The sequence below is a fragment of the Myxocyprinus asiaticus genome, chromosome 23, assembly GCF_019703515.2.
Source record: "Myxocyprinus asiaticus isolate MX2 ecotype Aquarium Trade chromosome 23, UBuf_Myxa_2, whole genome shotgun sequence".
In the NCBI taxonomy this organism is placed as follows: Eukaryota; Metazoa; Chordata; class Actinopteri; order Cypriniformes; family Catostomidae; genus Myxocyprinus; species Myxocyprinus asiaticus.
Genome location: NC_059366.1, coordinates 39,136,866 through 39,153,395, shown reverse-complemented (window position 1 = coordinate 39,153,395; position 16,530 = coordinate 39,136,866). Strand labels below are relative to the sequence as shown.

The window sequence follows — 16,530 nt, the reverse complement described above, 5'->3', positions numbered from 1 at the left end:
CAGCAGAATACATATTACATGAGTGTTAAAAAAGAAGAAAATTGCTTGCTTATTGATTTATGAAGAATGTCTGCTTTTAGAATTGGGTTCTGTCTGTGGGACTGTCATCACATTATAAGCACAAGATGATGGATGTGTGACACTATACAACATGCAAATATATGTAGGAAAAAAGATCAACCATAATTCAGCATGTAAATTTAACAATGATGTCCATCTCAAATTCCTTAAAAAATAAAGTTTACAAAAAACTAAATTACTTAGCACACTAAGGCTACTCTGCATTAAGGTTAGTATTTAATACCTACCACAATGTTTGAGAAATATCAATGCAGTGAGGCTTTGGAAGCACTGTAATAATTTAATACTCCATCTTAGGCTACACTATCTGAAATTATATGTTCCCCTGAGCAATGCATACATATAATCAGCAAACAACATTATGTCTGATCATGCAATTTAAAAATGATCATCTGTTCATCAAACAAATTTTGAGTAGAAACAGAACGTCTCACTCTGCCCTTTAAGAAAACAATATATCCTGTATATATACCTTTCACCACTGATTAAAGGCATAGTTCACCCAAAAATTAAAATTCCCTCATGATTTACTCACCCTCCTGGCATCCCACCCTCCTGGCAGACTTTCTTTCTCCTGCAGAACACAAATTAAGATTTTTAGAAGAATATTTCAGCTCTTCATGTCCTCATAATACAAGTGAATGGGTGCCAAAATTTTGAAGCTCCAAAATCCACATAAAGGGAGCATAAAAGTAATTCATATGACTCCAGTGGTTAAATCCATGTGTTCGGACACAATATGAGAAATAGGTCAATATTTAAAAGAATAGTTCACCCAAAAATGAAAATTTGCTGAGAACTTACCCTCAGGCCATTCAAGATGTATCTGAGTTTCTTTCTTCGTCAAAACAGAATTTTAGATTTTTAGGATTTCATTTCAGGCCTCCTCCTCTAAACAATGCAAGTGAATGTACTCCATTTTTTTAACGGTCCAAAATGCATATTTAGAGTGCATCAAAATAATCCACATGACTCCAGTCGACAAATAAAGTTCTTCTGAACCCAAACGATTGATAATTTGTAGAAACAAAACAATACTTATATACTTTTTAACTACAAATGTTCACCTCCGTACATCTCTGTGACGCGTGCTTATAAGAGAGATGACGTAAGCTCGTTGGTAATGTCACGTGTGGAGGAGGAGGCAGGAAGCACGTCATTGTTTACAAGAGAAACTTGCACAGACCACAGTCCAAAACAATTTCAAACACAGAAGAAATTTATTTGTCGACTGGAGTCGTGTGGATTATTTTGATGCACCCTAAATATGCATTTTGGAGTATATTCACTTGCATTGTTTAAAGGAGGAGGCCTGAAATGAAATCCTAAAAATCTTAAATTCTATTTTGATGAAGAAAGAAACTCAGATACATCTTGAATGGCCTGAGATTGAGTAAATTATCAGCAAATTTTCATTTTTGGGTGAACTATTCCTTTAAGTCATATTTTATCATAAATTGTCCTCCCTGTCCAGTAGGGGCGATATGCACGAAGAATGAAATACCAAAAACAGAAGAAGGAGAATGAGAAAGTGAAAGTAAGGTGAAGATTGACAGAGCAGGGAGGAGAATTTATAGTTAAAAAGGACTTAAGGTGGCCTGAGTAGCTCAGCGAGTATTGATGCTGACTACCACACCTGGAGTCACGAGTTCGAATCCAGGGTGTGCTGAGTGACTCCAGCCAGGTCTCCTAAGCAACCAAATTGGCCTGGTTTCTAGGGAGGATAGAGTCAAATGGGGTAACCTCCTCGTGGTCGCGATTAGTGGTTCTCACTCTCAATGGGGCGTGTGGGAAGTTGTGCGTGGATCGTGGGGAGTAGCATGAGCCTCCACATGCTGGGAGTCTCCGCAGTGTCATGCACAACGAGCCACGTGATAAGATGCATGGATTGACTCTCTCAGAAGCGGAGGCAACTGAGACTTGTCCACCGCCACCAGGATTGAGGTGAGTAAATGCGCCACCATGAAGACCTACATGAGCAGTGGGAATTAGGCATACCAAATTGGGGTGAAAATGGGATAAAAAAACAAACAAAAAATTTACTTAAATATTGATCTGTTTCTCACCCACACCTATCATATCGCTTCAGAAGACTTGGATTTAACAACAAGAGTCGTCTGGAGTACTTTTATGTTGCCCTTATTTGGATTTTGGAGCTTCAACATTTTGGCACCCATTCACTTGCATTGTATGGACCTACAGATCTGAGTAATTCTTCTAAAAATCTTCATTTGTGTTCAGCAGATGAAAGAAAGTCATACACATCTTGGATGTCATGAGGGCGAGTAAATGATGAGAGAATTTTCATTTTTGGGTGAACTATCCCTTTAACTCAGAAAGTGAATTGTTAGCACCGTTTACAGGTGCTCTTATGAATCCAGTGCATCTCCATGCATCTGTTAGACTAGACAGACATCCCTCATCTGTTCTAGCTTCTCCAGTGTCTCCTTTGTGTCAAACTGCCATTGCTTCAGCTGTTCAGTGGCTGCAATGCCCTCCTGAAACACATGAGAAATGGGGGTGTTTAGGCTACAACAAGCTCTTGGACTGAATTGGAAATACTGTATGTAGCATAAAAAGTAGCTTTTTTATTATTCATTTTCATGTAGCATGATGTAATGTACCATTTAAATTCATTTTAATGTGCAGTACTTACAGCATTCTTGATCTGCATATCCGCTCCTGCCAGTATGAGGAGTTTGACAATTTTATGTCGATTTAATCTGACAGCATCATGTAGAGCTGTGTCCCCCTCCTTTAAAAGAGAAAAGAAAGGAAGAAATAAATAAAAGGTAGTGTTATTTCTGTGCCAATAACAGCACCAGACAAGTTTCAAACATTCCCAAACAATGGGACAACAAGAAGTCCCAAACTCTTGCAATTGAATGAATCAGTGTTGTTAGGAGTCAGGCCTCTTGAACAAACAGTCTGCAATTTAATTCAGTGTAGTGGTGCAGAAATTACACATTTAATCTCATTTTTTTTTTTTTTTTTAAGGAATTATTCATCTGTTACCCAGTCTTTGGCATTAATGTTGATTCCGCTGACTAAAAGGTGTTGAACAATGTCGCTGTGACCTGTCCGTGTGGCCACATGTAATGGTGAGCTTAGAAGCTGTAGGACGGGGTACAAAAAATGATTACATTTTGTCATGCCAAGCACACTTTTGGAAAGCTTGTTTTTACACACAGTAAACTGTATACGCATTGTATAAAATTAAATAAAAGTATTGTCACTAGTGGTGTCAGACTTTTGGAACCCTCTATACATATGTTTTTCACTGTATCAGACAAAAGCTATCACTTTGTCTTTGACGTTGATGTCAGCCCCCCTGTCCTGAAGAACTTTCAGTGCTGCAAGACTTCCACCTCTGCAAGCCCAGTGTACAGCCCTGCAGTCCAGCTGAACCAACAATACAAAAAGTAATGTTTATGTTGAAATAATTATAACAATGAATCTATCTTTGATTACATTAGAACAATTTCAAAGTTCTCACCATGTCTTTAAAGTTGATATCAGCTCCTTTCTCCAGTAATGTTTCCACAACTTTAGCATGATTTTCCAGAGCAGCTCGTTGCAGAGCTGTTTTCCTGAACTAAGTCAACAGTTATGTCAGCAACTGCATCATAAAGCAAGAGAATGTGTCATTTTTGACATACTACACCTCATCACAAGTGTTTGGATCTCCTCCGTCTTCCAGAAACTTCTCAATTACTTCCAGCTTTCCCTGAGCTGCTGCTTTCAAAAACTCCTCAGGATCTACAGGTCCCTGACAACATCAGATACACAGAGCAACACTGACTACTTGAAATCGTTTGCAGTAGCATTTAGCTTGTTAACAAGCCTGGTGGGTACAACATAAGCTGGTCTTTTCAGCAAGGTGATGAAGCATTGCTAGAATTCAACATTTTTGTTGAATGGAAAATAAATTATTAGTTTTGACAGATGATAACTTAAAACCACATAAAAAAAAAATACAGACAGATGGGTTTCTCTCACCACAAAAACATCAGTTAGGTCTTTACAAGCTGCTATCTTGTTCTTGATTTTCTTCTTTGTACGCAGCTCCATAATGTTCTCAGCACCTCCCAGATCAACAATCTCACGTCTTAGATCTTCCTAACCCGTTCTTCAGCCTGCATGAAAAATTTATTCCTCTTCATCGTTAACTTTTTCAGTCCTCATACATACATGTTTGATGATTCTTATACTAAAAATCTTTGTTTTTGATTGACAGGATTGTAAAAATCTTCTATTTTTATTGACTGTGCTCCTGAATGTATATACAGTGTGGTGAATAAAATTGATATAAGATACCAATTCTGATATTAGGCAGTAATACTATTAGTAAGACATTCTGGAGTACAACAGTACAGTTCAGTTCCAAGGGGACTGATATATGTGTGTGTTAAGGTTCAACATTTAAGAGGAAAATTGTATTGCTCAGATGTTGCAATTATATAGCTCAGGAGACTTAAATTCTTTCTTTATGCCTAGTAGGAGCAGATACGCTATCTATCAGTGGTTATGTGTTAGGATAATTGTTGGCATACAGTTGATGTATATAACATAGCTCAGATAATTTGGTCTTGTTAGTATTTGATGAGAAATATTTTCACCCAATGAAATCTCTGACTTTTAATGGCAGTCTTTGGTATCTTGGCAAATTTGAGAACAATATGAGACATTTTTGAGGTCTCTTCTGAAACTCCAGAGAGAGAGAGAGAGAGAGAGAGAGAGAGAGATCTGAAATTACTGAGGATTTTTTCTGAGGTGTCCACATTTGCTCTTTATTTAATCCCATTGCTGTTGAGAAACCATTCTCTTAAACAAAAGACATCTAATTTTTCTTTCCCATGGGAAAAGATATTGTGATCTGTGTTGTGAATCTTCACTCACCTGAACATTTGCAACAATCTGATTGACAGATTTATTACCCGCATCTCCCCTTACAAAACGTACATCCACAATCAAAATACCCATATTTTCATACCCGAGCCTAATGCTTCTAAACAATTGAAATACTAGACGAACATAAACTTTCAGACTGAGGCTTCAAAAATATCAGTGATCTTAAACATAAAAATAATCAACAAAAGTATCATTAAAAGCAATATCCATCTGTCTCTAGGGTGACCATTCTAAAATCAAATGTAAAACTCATTCAAATAGACAATGTGTAACGGGAGCCAGCTGGTACCTGATAGCTGTGCAGTATGTGTAAACCTCACTCCTTTGGCCTCAAGAGGCACACTAGCGACTGACGCTAGGGGCTGTAGCCTTTAGCCTCCTTGTTAGTGCACCTGCCTCCCATGCCAGCTGACACCGGTTCGAATCCCGCAGGACCGGATGCAGTGGTGCCGTGACCCAGATGGGAGTGAGGTTTAGGGAGGTGAGTGTAATGGGAGCCAGCTGTTACGTGATAGCTGTGCGGTATATGTAAAGCTCACTCTCCTGGCCTCAAGAGGCGCACTAGCAACTGACGCTAGGGGCTGTAGCCTTTAGCCTCCTCATTAGCGTGCCAGCCTCCCATGCCAGCTGACGCGGTTTGCATCCCGCTTGGAGCGAGTCGAGCAGGACCGGTTACAAATGCACACATAATACATAGATATTTAAAAGAAATCAAGAAACTAAAAGTATTATTTGAAAATTGTACCTCCTCCCATTTATCAAGGGCTGCTTTTCTGTCAACCACAGCTGTTGCCCACAGGATGTCCTCATCCATAATGAGAAAAAGTAAATGCTTATTCTTTACAAACCAGGCAGCTAACACAGAGTATTGTCAAATTGTCCTTCTCTTTCAAGAAACAGTTTTGTCTTTTAGAAGTAGCAACTGATGGCAGACCAGCCCTCACAAATAATAATGTGACTCATAAGCTGTGTGGATCCTGTCATTAATACCAGACCTGCAGGACTGAGATTTGATGGTCTTATAGCTCACAGCAGGAATGTAAAGCCATGTCAGGCCCTGTGTGACAGCTGTTGACATAAACTGGACCGCACACAAGCACGCGAGCCTCTCCTTCCCAGCGAGCTCACTGTTCAGGCCAGTAGCCTTCTGACCACCTCTGTCAGGCACTGGAAGTCCACTTTTACAAGAACCACAACACAATAAACACTATTTTTGAAGATTAGTGTTTCATTAGTGTCAAGTGATACCTCATAAATGCCTTCGAGTCTCTAAGAATGCTTGTTACAACACAATGTCCAACCACAGAACAGCATTCGGGACATTCTGTTAGTTATACATGGGCAAGAATGTACACTAATGTGAACGTCTGGTTAGTTACGATGCATGTTTTACCATATGTAGCATCCTCCAGTAGCATCTTTGAAATACGAACAGATACAGATGGTAGCAAAGGTGAGAAGCACTGAGTAACATTCAAATGAATTAAATGAAATGTGCAAGAGTCATTTGAATGCAAAAGGAAATGAATACTCCCAATGCTTTCATAACAATTCATGCATGTTGTGTATAAAGGTGCACTCAGTAACTTTTTGCTTGTGTCATCTTGGACTTACAATGACACCTAGTGGTGTGGATGCAGCATTATTCAAAATCAACAGTTTTCCGTTACAGATGCCATTGTTGAAATTCACTATTCACACTAGTCAGCCATGATTAATTTAATCCAAGAGTGAAAGTGTCCAATAACAAGATGGTTACTGAGATTGAGCGAGTAGTATTCAGCTGGTCACGTGATTCTAAAATGGCAGCCCCCATGAGGGTGCCCCTTCCCCATGTAAAATAAAACCGCTTTTATAAGGTTACTGATATGACTAGAGTCCTCATCTCATGTGAGTGGTCATGATTTTATACATATGTTTAAAAATTACAATTCGTTTCTTTTTTAATGGGGAAAAAATTACTGAGTGCAACTTTAAGTTCTTATATGGACCAGTTACAGGCCCTGCTGAGAGTTAATACTCAACAAAATGTTTATTGGTTTACTGACTTGCCATTGACATCTGTTGAAATACATGTGCCTCTTCTTTTGCACATGTTTTAAAAAATTATTATTATTCATCCCCAGGTTAAGATAAATAAGATGTGCCACACAAAAACCTGGCTAACAAGCAGTGTTGGTTAACATACTCAAAAAAGTAATTCTCTACAAATGACTAATTAATTCTCTAAAATTATGATCGGATTACTTCATCAAAAAAGTAATCACATTACAAATTACTTTACTTTTAAGTTACTTTTTAAAACACTTTTCACAGAATTTGTTTTACACTCAAAAATTCAAAATATTTGTTGTCTATACTTCCTCCTTGTTCATTGTCGCACACACTTCAGCTTTCTTCACTTATGTAAAAACATTTTAATGTGTATTTTAAATGCATTATCTATAACTACTGGGGGCCTGGGTAGCTCAGCACGTAAAGATGCTGACTACCACACCTGGCGTCGCAAGTTCGAATCCAGGGCGTGCTGAGTGACTCCAGTCAGTCTACCTAAGCAACCAATTGGCCTGGTTGCTAGGGTGGGTAGAGTCACATTGGGTTAACCTCCTCGTGGTCGCTATAATGTGGTTCTCGCTCTCAGTGGGGTGCGTGGTGAGTTGTGCGTGGATGCCGCGGAGAATAGCATGAGCCTCCACATGCGCTAGGTCTCCACGGTAACGTGCTCAACAAGCCATGTGATAAGATGTGTAGATTGACTGTCTCAGATGCGGAGGCAACTGAGATTCGTCCTCCGCCACCCGGATGGAGTCACTACGTGGGCCTAGAGGACCTAGAGCGCACTGGGAATTGGGCATGCCAAATTGGGTAGAAAAGGGGAGAAAATCCGCCCCCCATATATATTATTTTAGAAATATGTGCAACCCAAGTAATGTACTTAAAAGTAAGTACCTAAGCTGAAAGTAACTGTAATCCGATTACAAGAATTTAAAATGTAATGTGTAACACACTACTTTTGACAAAATAACTAAATCTTTTTCAATCAGATTACCCAACACTGCTGACAAATGCCTTAAAAAAAAGACAGATAGACTTAGAAAGTTAGAGTAAGAAAGATGTGTAGTTCAAAAGAAATGAAAGGAAAATTGGCATGTCCATGCTATTAATTTGCGTATGTCATACTACAGGACCATTTCAAAGTAACTGTGCAAAAGCAAAAAGTTATATAAAAATGATGGAAAACTTGGTGAAGAGTAACATGACCCAAGATTAACACTTTTCGTTATATATTCATACAAATTGTAACATAAAATCTTGCTGTTTTTTTTTTTTGTTGTTTTTTTTAAGTCCATGCACATTGTGTCTTTTACTCTAAAAACATTTCTTTAATAGCATGAAAATAAAATTAATTAAGTTAACTACTGTTTCTTCTTTGAGCAATAGTTCTACCTAGAACTTTAACATGCTGTTTACAGGACCTTTGAAACACCTCGACTGATATAAAGCATGATATCAAGCATTTAAATTAATAAAACTGCAGGGTAACGTGAGGTTGTTTAAACAGTCGCTTAGATAAAGGACTGTGGAATACAAAGTGAAGCCTTTGAGGCAGGCCAATTATTAACTGTGAGGAGGGGTCAGAAAGACAATACACTCTCACAACAGAGCAGCGGAAGACCAGGACAAAACCACAGCTCATTTTTAGTACAACACAAACATGTTTCTATCTTTTCAACTAGGAATAGAAGACAGCACCTGAAATAAGAGGTAAACAGCAAATATACTGTAAAGTAGATAAAGCATAAAAGGTGTTGAGGCCTAAACTATTACACGTAGTATTCCACTTTTGTTCACTTCAAATTAAGTCATATAAAATCTTAGTAAGTATGAAATAACAAAAAATGATGATGATGATAATGAAGATGATGTGTGTGTGTGTTGCTGTATTTATAATTTAAGGAACAGGAAATCTGTAGTTGCCTTGGCAAAAATTAACAGACTGAACAAGAAGTCTTGCATTTATTGAATAAAAAAATTAAAAATGGCTAAAAAAAAGTATTGTAGGTACACTTTACAATAAGGTTATATACTGTACATTATACTGTATACTGTATGCATTATTGCTTAATGATTTAGGTATTATGCATTAACAATGAAAAATATGTTTTACAGAATTTTTGAATATAGTATTGCTGATTGTAAGTTCATGTTAACTTCTACAACTTTCAATGATAGTTCATAATAACTTATACAATTTTGAATGATAAATATGCATGCGTAGAAAGTAACATTAACAACAATTTAAATATGCTGTAAAATAATTATTTATTGTTAGTTCATTTTAACTACTGTGTTAACTAATGTTGTGTTAACGTATACAACCTTGTAAAGTGCTACGGTAATTTTATTGAGGACTTTAAGACAGTTGTTGAGAAAACTCAATGTTTTTTATTTTTATTTGTATTTTATTTTGTTTTACAGTGAGAAAGTATGTCTCCTGGTTTAATGAATGCCTCATAACTGACACATTAGTTTGGTACTGGGTAGAATAATGGTGACTCTGAAACACTATCCTGTGTTAAGGATAATGAGGAAGACAGCGTTCCTCTGTTATCGGACCAACACTCGAGGGCAGGGAATTCTTCCTCAGCCGGTGAGTTTGCCCAAGATAAGCACTGTGACGGGATAGAAAAATGTATGCCATTTCCATGCATCACTGGGGATTTCACAAGCTGTTTACAAATTCCATTCAAATCAATGAAGTACACCACAAGACTGAAAGCTTTATGAGACTGGTGTTTTATGATTTCAGGAGGAAGAATCTAATTTTAAGTGTATTTCTGTCATTGAGCTGTTACTCTGCACTTCTGGTTCCTGCATATCTGCCAACCCCAGAGCTTACATGGACTAATGACAGTTCTAATGAAACACTGGTACTGTAATTCACTTCTTTACCACATGAGTCTAAAGACTTGTGAGTCACAATCTGGAGGATTTTTGACACGACGTGTTGTGTTATAATTTAAAATACTTGACTTGATAATTTGACTTTATATCTGACTTCAGATGAAACCTTATAAAACCAGAAACAAGAAAACTTGTTTTAATTTTCAGCATCATTTTAAGCTAAATTGTCAGCACTTGTGGCATAATGATGATTTTCACAATAAAATAATTTCGACTTATCCCTTCTTTATATATATATATAAAGAAATTTGTGAAAGTTAGGCACTTACTATACTATGGAAGTGAATGAGGAAAATCCATAAAAGTGCCATTTCAAAAGTATCGCCACAAAACATAAACTTTATACATGTTAACATGATTTCAGTGTCATAAAACCACTTATTAACTTAATTTGTGTAAAGTTATACCTAATATTTCAACTTCGTTGTCATGACAACAAAACCCTGCATTCCCATCCATATTGGATATAACTTATATAACATATAATATAATGTTTATGTTTTATGGCTATACTTTTGAAACAAGGTGTATTTAAACCTTTATGGACTGGCCCCATTCACTTCCATTGTAAGTGCCTGAACTGAAGTACCTTAACTCTGTTTTTAAAAAATAAAATAGGGGCGAGTCAAAATAATTTTTTGTGGTAATCAACATTTTCCTCGTGAGACCCTGTGTCCACATGCGTGGACATTACATTTTGGCTTCGCTATAGGCTATGCTTAATTCTTATTTTTTTAAACCAACAGTTCAGGAGGCTCTAGGCTCTCATTAAAGGGGTAAACTTTCAGCACACAGAGTCATGTGACAAAACAACATGGTGCCAATCTCAGCCGAGTTTGTATTTCGAAGAAACTGCAATAAAACTACATCGGGTAAGAAACCAGTTTAAGTTTTCACATTAAAACCTGTTTGAGTCAAAAGAGTAGAGTCTCTAGTTTCAACCAATATGCCATTTTAATAATTGCATTGATTTATCGTGAAACGGCATGCTGTTAAACACAAACACAGGACTAACATTCCATAAAAATCCTACATTCACTGTGCATGATCACATTGAGAATCAATGGACGTATCCAAAACTGAAAAATGTTGCTTTCAGAGGCTGTATATGGAGTTAATAAGGTGCTTTTCAAACTGTTCTGAGACCAGTGAAGTCAGACAGCACACTGGAGGTTGAGTCATTCACTAATTAGGGAGCAAGGGAGCAAGGAAGCATCCTATAGCTTTCTTATGCAGCCTAGCGCATTCACTTCTAACATCTTGTTAAAAGTTCAGTTTCATGCTGCAGATGATGTTTGGACCACTTAATATGTTTGGCAGACATGGAACAATGATAATCAGTACATAGATTCAGAATTTTATAATGCAGAATTTTATTTTACCATGGTTGGCAGTGATTTGATGATGCTGGCCATTACTTTTAATCAGAATTTTTTATTCAGCTTTACAGAAATTCAGCTGTAATATCTATAACATCTCAAAAACAAGAAGTAACCAACTCTCCAGGACACATAATAAACTATTTGATTAAAAAAAAATCTTTCTTTCTATAGCTTGAAATTACTTAAAATTTCACAACATATGTGGACATCAATTGTTAGGAAAACGATTTGCTCTAAATATATATATATATATATATATATATATATATATATATATATATATATATATATATATTTTCCTTGTTTATTGGGTGATACTAGTTACAAATAAAAAAGGGAAATAGAAAGTGCACACAGCAGTCACGCGGGGGTCTCAGGCGGTTATACCACAAATGCTGTTGTGTGAGATTAACTTGTATTGAACCCAGAACATTCCTTTAAACCAGACATGAAAACATTGGCTAACCCTTTTCACAAGAAGAATTACCATTAGTCCCTCAGCTATTAGTACAAGTTCTTCAGAACCAACTAAATAACATATGAGGCAGCACATTAGTCATTATTTGAGAGTTAACTCTTTTGTTTGTATTGACCTTCAACCCTGTTACATACCAAATATTTCAAGGTTGCATGTTATGGTGTTGAAGGTCAGTGCAAAAAAGTCATTTTTTTAATTGCTGCATCACAAAACAAATAAAAATAAATATTTTGAAACTTTAAATACATAAAAACATTTAAAACATATTATTGTCAGATGTCTAAGCTTTCATTTGCACACACCTCAGGCTCTTCTGGATCACTCAGCGGCACTGCTGAGTCTCAGTCATGTCGCAGTGAATGTGGACAGGGTGAAGACACTGTCAACACCTGCCGGGCTCTTAAAGATTCCAGTGTTCTTGGAGAATGGCACAGGTGACTGGGCACTTCCTCCTCCTCTGGGTATGCAGGGCACTGAGGAGATGATGGCTCAGACCCTGAGAGCTTTACCTCATACTGGTTTCCTCTCTGGCACTAAGACCTGCAGGAAATGTTTGGTGGTTGGAAGTGGTGGCATTTTACATGACAAAAATCTTGGACCTCATGTCGACCAGTATGACATTATCATCAGGTTAGTTCAAATTATCATGCCATTATCAGTACTACCAGTCAAAAAGATGGATGCATCTAATCATTCTTCATTACAAATTTCCACATTTTAGAATATTATTGAGAGCAATACTTTGAAATAACACAAATGGAAGCTGATGCACACTTGAGCTGATGCGGAGATGGCCCTTGTCAGCGAGTCAGCATAATGCGCCCGATCCTAGGGTACTGGAACTCTCGGAAACAACATGCTAACTACCCGTGTGATCATGTTTCATAGACAGTGAGTGTTTACATGCATATTTTTTTTATAAATACATTGATTATGGCCACATCCACACTAATTCCTTTTCAGTTTCTGAATGTTTCTCAGTTTACGGTGGAGGAAAACGCTGTTTATAGTGTGGATAAGAGGTGATTTTGTACATTTTCAAATGGAAACTGATTAGTGTGGACGTAACCTATGCTTAATGAGCCGACAACTTGTAAGATCAAGTAAATACCTTAAACAGCTTTTCTTAATGAGTTACGGTCATAAACAGTTTAAGCAAAAACAATCGGCACACATTTTTGCCCATTACCTCAAATTCACGCTGTAGGTAAACACTTTTATCAGTGTTTTTACCGGCTTATCCAATGTGAATCAAGTGTTGTGAGCATATGTTTCACATCAAAAGAAGAGAATAACCTGATGATTTCAAATCTCATGCAAACGCATTTTTCTTGCATTGTCAGATGTTTTTGAATAATCTGATATTTGTTAGATATCAGCATATTGGTGTGCATGTAAACACGCTCGGTGATAACAGCATTAATTTCTATCACAGTAGGCCAGATTTTCTTTGGCCTTTTTATTGGCATAAATGTATTTCCTACACCCATTATGCTTTCTACGGCTCTGAAATCCTTGCCGTATATTTGTATTTTAACCTTTACACCCACAGAATGAACAATGCGCCAGTACTTGGATTTGAGAAAGTCACTGGCTCTAGAACTACCATTCGACTCATGTATCCAGAAGGAGCTCATTCCCTGTCACAAGAATACATGAGTACTGAAGTAGTGGCCTTGGTTGTATTCAAGAGCTTAGATTTAGCCTGGCTTACCTCTGTAGTAACCAAAGAACCTCTGGTAAGTGCCATTATAACATTTGGCTGAAAGTTCCTTCCTTCCATGTTGATGTATTTCCTATTGAAACATAAGGTTTGGGCAGGGCATATTGAAGGGCTCATCCCTTTTAAATAGCCAAAAGGATTTAGTTATGTCACAGCCATGAACAATAATTTGCTACTTGGCAGATAAGGGGTATTTTAATTCTAAAGCACTTTATTGGACAAAAAAATTGTATACCCCTATAGTGTGAAATTAGTCATCTAAAATGTTGCACTTGTTTTCCTGGAAGAGATTGTAAAATTTAAATGTGAATATCACCTTTTATGAGTGCACTACTAGCGTACTGCTGACCTTAAAGGGGACATATCATGCCCCTTTTTACACAATGTAATATAAGTCTCAGGTGTCCCCAGAATGTGTCTGTCAAGTTTCAGCTCAAAATACCTCACAGATCGTTTATTCTACCATGCCTTTATACCCCTGTTTTGTAGCCCTGTTCCAAACGGGCTGTTTTAGTGTCTATAGCTTTAAATGCAAAGGAGCTGCTACTCCCCACACCCCTTTCTGGAAGTGAGCTGTGCCTTTCCTGCTGGTGCCATGGATACCCCAGCGACATCAATACAGGAGAACCAATATGGCTGCTACTGAAAACACCGGAGTTCAGCCGTACATGTTTGATGAATTTGTGGAACTTTTGTGGAGTTATTTCAGCCGTTTTTCTACTATGGATGATGTGTTGTTCGGTGTCTAACGGCAACTTTAGCTTTCTCCGCTTTCTGTTGTAGGGAACGGTACTACTTCAATAAGCAATACACAAAGTACTGTAATGATGTTCGCTAAGCGCAATATATTGGCATGATACATTTTGTATAATGCATATTTTTTAATTGTAATATAGGTGCTCATGTGGAAACTGCGATACGAAGCAAATTCAGAAAGCCAAATTGCAAACATTAAAAAGTATAAAGTGCGAAACTTACGACTTGCAAATCTGAAGTTGGGTCATGGAGAGTTGGTATCGATCCATCCTTGATCCTTAGCTTGGAAGCAAATCCAGCCTTGTGTTGGCCCTCGTTTATGAAGCAGTCCGACGTAAAATGGTTTGCACAAACATAAAGGGATTTTCCTATTGTTGTGGGCACATTGCCATCAAAAATAAAACTAATCCACTGGGTCTTCAGTGGCTCAGATGCCGGGAGTACATGATGACTCTTGTGTTTGCTCTTGCAGCCAACAATAGAACATTTGGCGTGTTTACCTCGTAGCTGGGACATTCTTGAGTTAGCACAAGCGGCTCTAGTGAGGAGATAATTATGGTGGACTGTGCGCTGCTTGCTCAGGTTTAAATGAGGGCGGATCTAAGCTACTTGGGCGGATCTCTTCGCCAGCTGTGGGTGGTAACTTTTCCCTTTTGACGTCATAAGGGGCTGCAAACCTGAATGGCTTGTTGGGAGACACTGTTTTTTATTGATGGGGAAAGGAAAGAAAGGAGGGGATGGTCTTTTACCATATTTTGTGGTTGTCTACACACATGGGGGACACATAATTATGTCCAAAAAAATTGAAAAAGTGGACTTTGCATAATATGACCCCTGTAAAGCTGACAGATGTGGACTAAAAAGCACAAAACTCAAATTTTGATTTCATGGGGTCTTTAAATTATTCACAAAACAGCACCACAGCGCTGAACAAATACTCTTAAGTTAGCGGGTAAATACAGGCCACACAAAATTGTTTTCTGTCACTATATCTGTAGAGTTGGTGGTCTAAATTGTGGTTCTGGAGGGATATGATAGACTCGATTCCTCTTCAACCAGAAAACTTTCGCATCCTGAACCCTGAAATCATGTACAGGACTGGACAGGTGCTGCAGACGTATGCAGGGCAACAGAGGAAGGTCCGTCCTGCAATTACCATCCACATATGCAAAGCTCTCTTTTTAAATTCAGGAAGGTTACTTACTAAATCATATATATATATATATATATATATATATATAATTATTAGTGGTGCTTGCTTAGAACAAACTCTAAACCTTAAGTATTAATCTTCGGCATGTAACTTGTCACACACTGTTTGTGGTATTGATATCTCAAATCAAGTGACTTGTGGACAAAAGTTAAACTATTACTTTTCTAATTGATCAGATTAACAATTTACTACATGTAGTAGACAATAAAAAAGGTTTACAATCCCAAAGATTGTTGTTGTTTTAATGGTAAAATACATGACTACAAAATTATCATAAGCAATAGATTTACCATTTGAAGTTCAGGCACTGGAATTTTAAAACTGGCGAACTCTGTCACTAACATTATGATGGATTTTTAATACACAAGAACACTTCAAAATGTTTCGTTTTGTTTTTGTTTAATTATTATTGAAAAAGTAGCCTCAAATCTTGGATGGATTGTAATCAAACTTCTACAATGAATTCAAACTTCTGCTAAAAAAAAATTTTTTTTCTTTCAGAAAGTCTATGCATTCCACAAGTAGGCCTCACAGACAACATGTTGTCCTTAACAACATGTTGTTTTTGTTAGATGGTGCCAACCCTGGGCATAAGTGCAGTAGTTCTGGCCCTGCAGGTGTGTGATGAGGTGAGTCTGGCTGGATTTGGATACAACCTGCAGCACCCTGGAGCCCTGCTGCATTACTACGAGTCTCTCCGCATGGACGCTATGATGACACAGGTGGTCCATGATGTCAGTGCTGAGACAGTCTTACTGCAGGAACTGGTTAAAGCCGGAGCAGTGCAAGACCTCACAGGTGCATTATAATGTGGTCAGACACTCTAAAACAGTTGGGAGGAGTTCTCTTCTATTACAAGTGGAAATTAGATGACAGTCAATGAAAATGAAGATTATTTTTAGAACCATCAATATTGTCATTTTTATTTTGGGGTGAAATATGACCTGGGCATTCCTTTGTGAGATTCACCCAATAAATTAATATACAGAAAATAGCAGTTAAAACATTTAATTAGCTTTTT

General features: G+C 37.5%; 1 protein-coding gene and 1 pseudogene across 1 annotated transcript; one reads left to right on the top strand and one right to left on the bottom strand.

Moving 5' to 3' along the window:
• Window positions 1-2,480: 2,480 nt before the first annotated feature.
• ankrd2 (ankyrin repeat domain 2 (stretch responsive muscle)) lies at window positions 2,481-5,064 on the bottom strand. The gene is given in 9 exon segments (XM_051651223.1): window positions 2,481-2,579; window positions 2,738-2,836; window positions 3,097-3,195; window positions 3,385-3,483; window positions 3,578-3,676; window positions 3,746-3,850; window positions 4,060-4,199; window positions 4,202-4,217; window positions 4,981-5,064. Coding segments are annotated over 9 exon segments (840 nt in total).
• A 1,308-nt stretch (window positions 5,065-6,372) lies between these two features.
• Window positions 6,373-16,482, top strand: LOC127413808 (lactosylceramide alpha-2,3-sialyltransferase-like; annotated as a pseudogene).
• The last annotated feature ends 48 nt before the right edge of the window (window positions 16,483-16,530 follow it).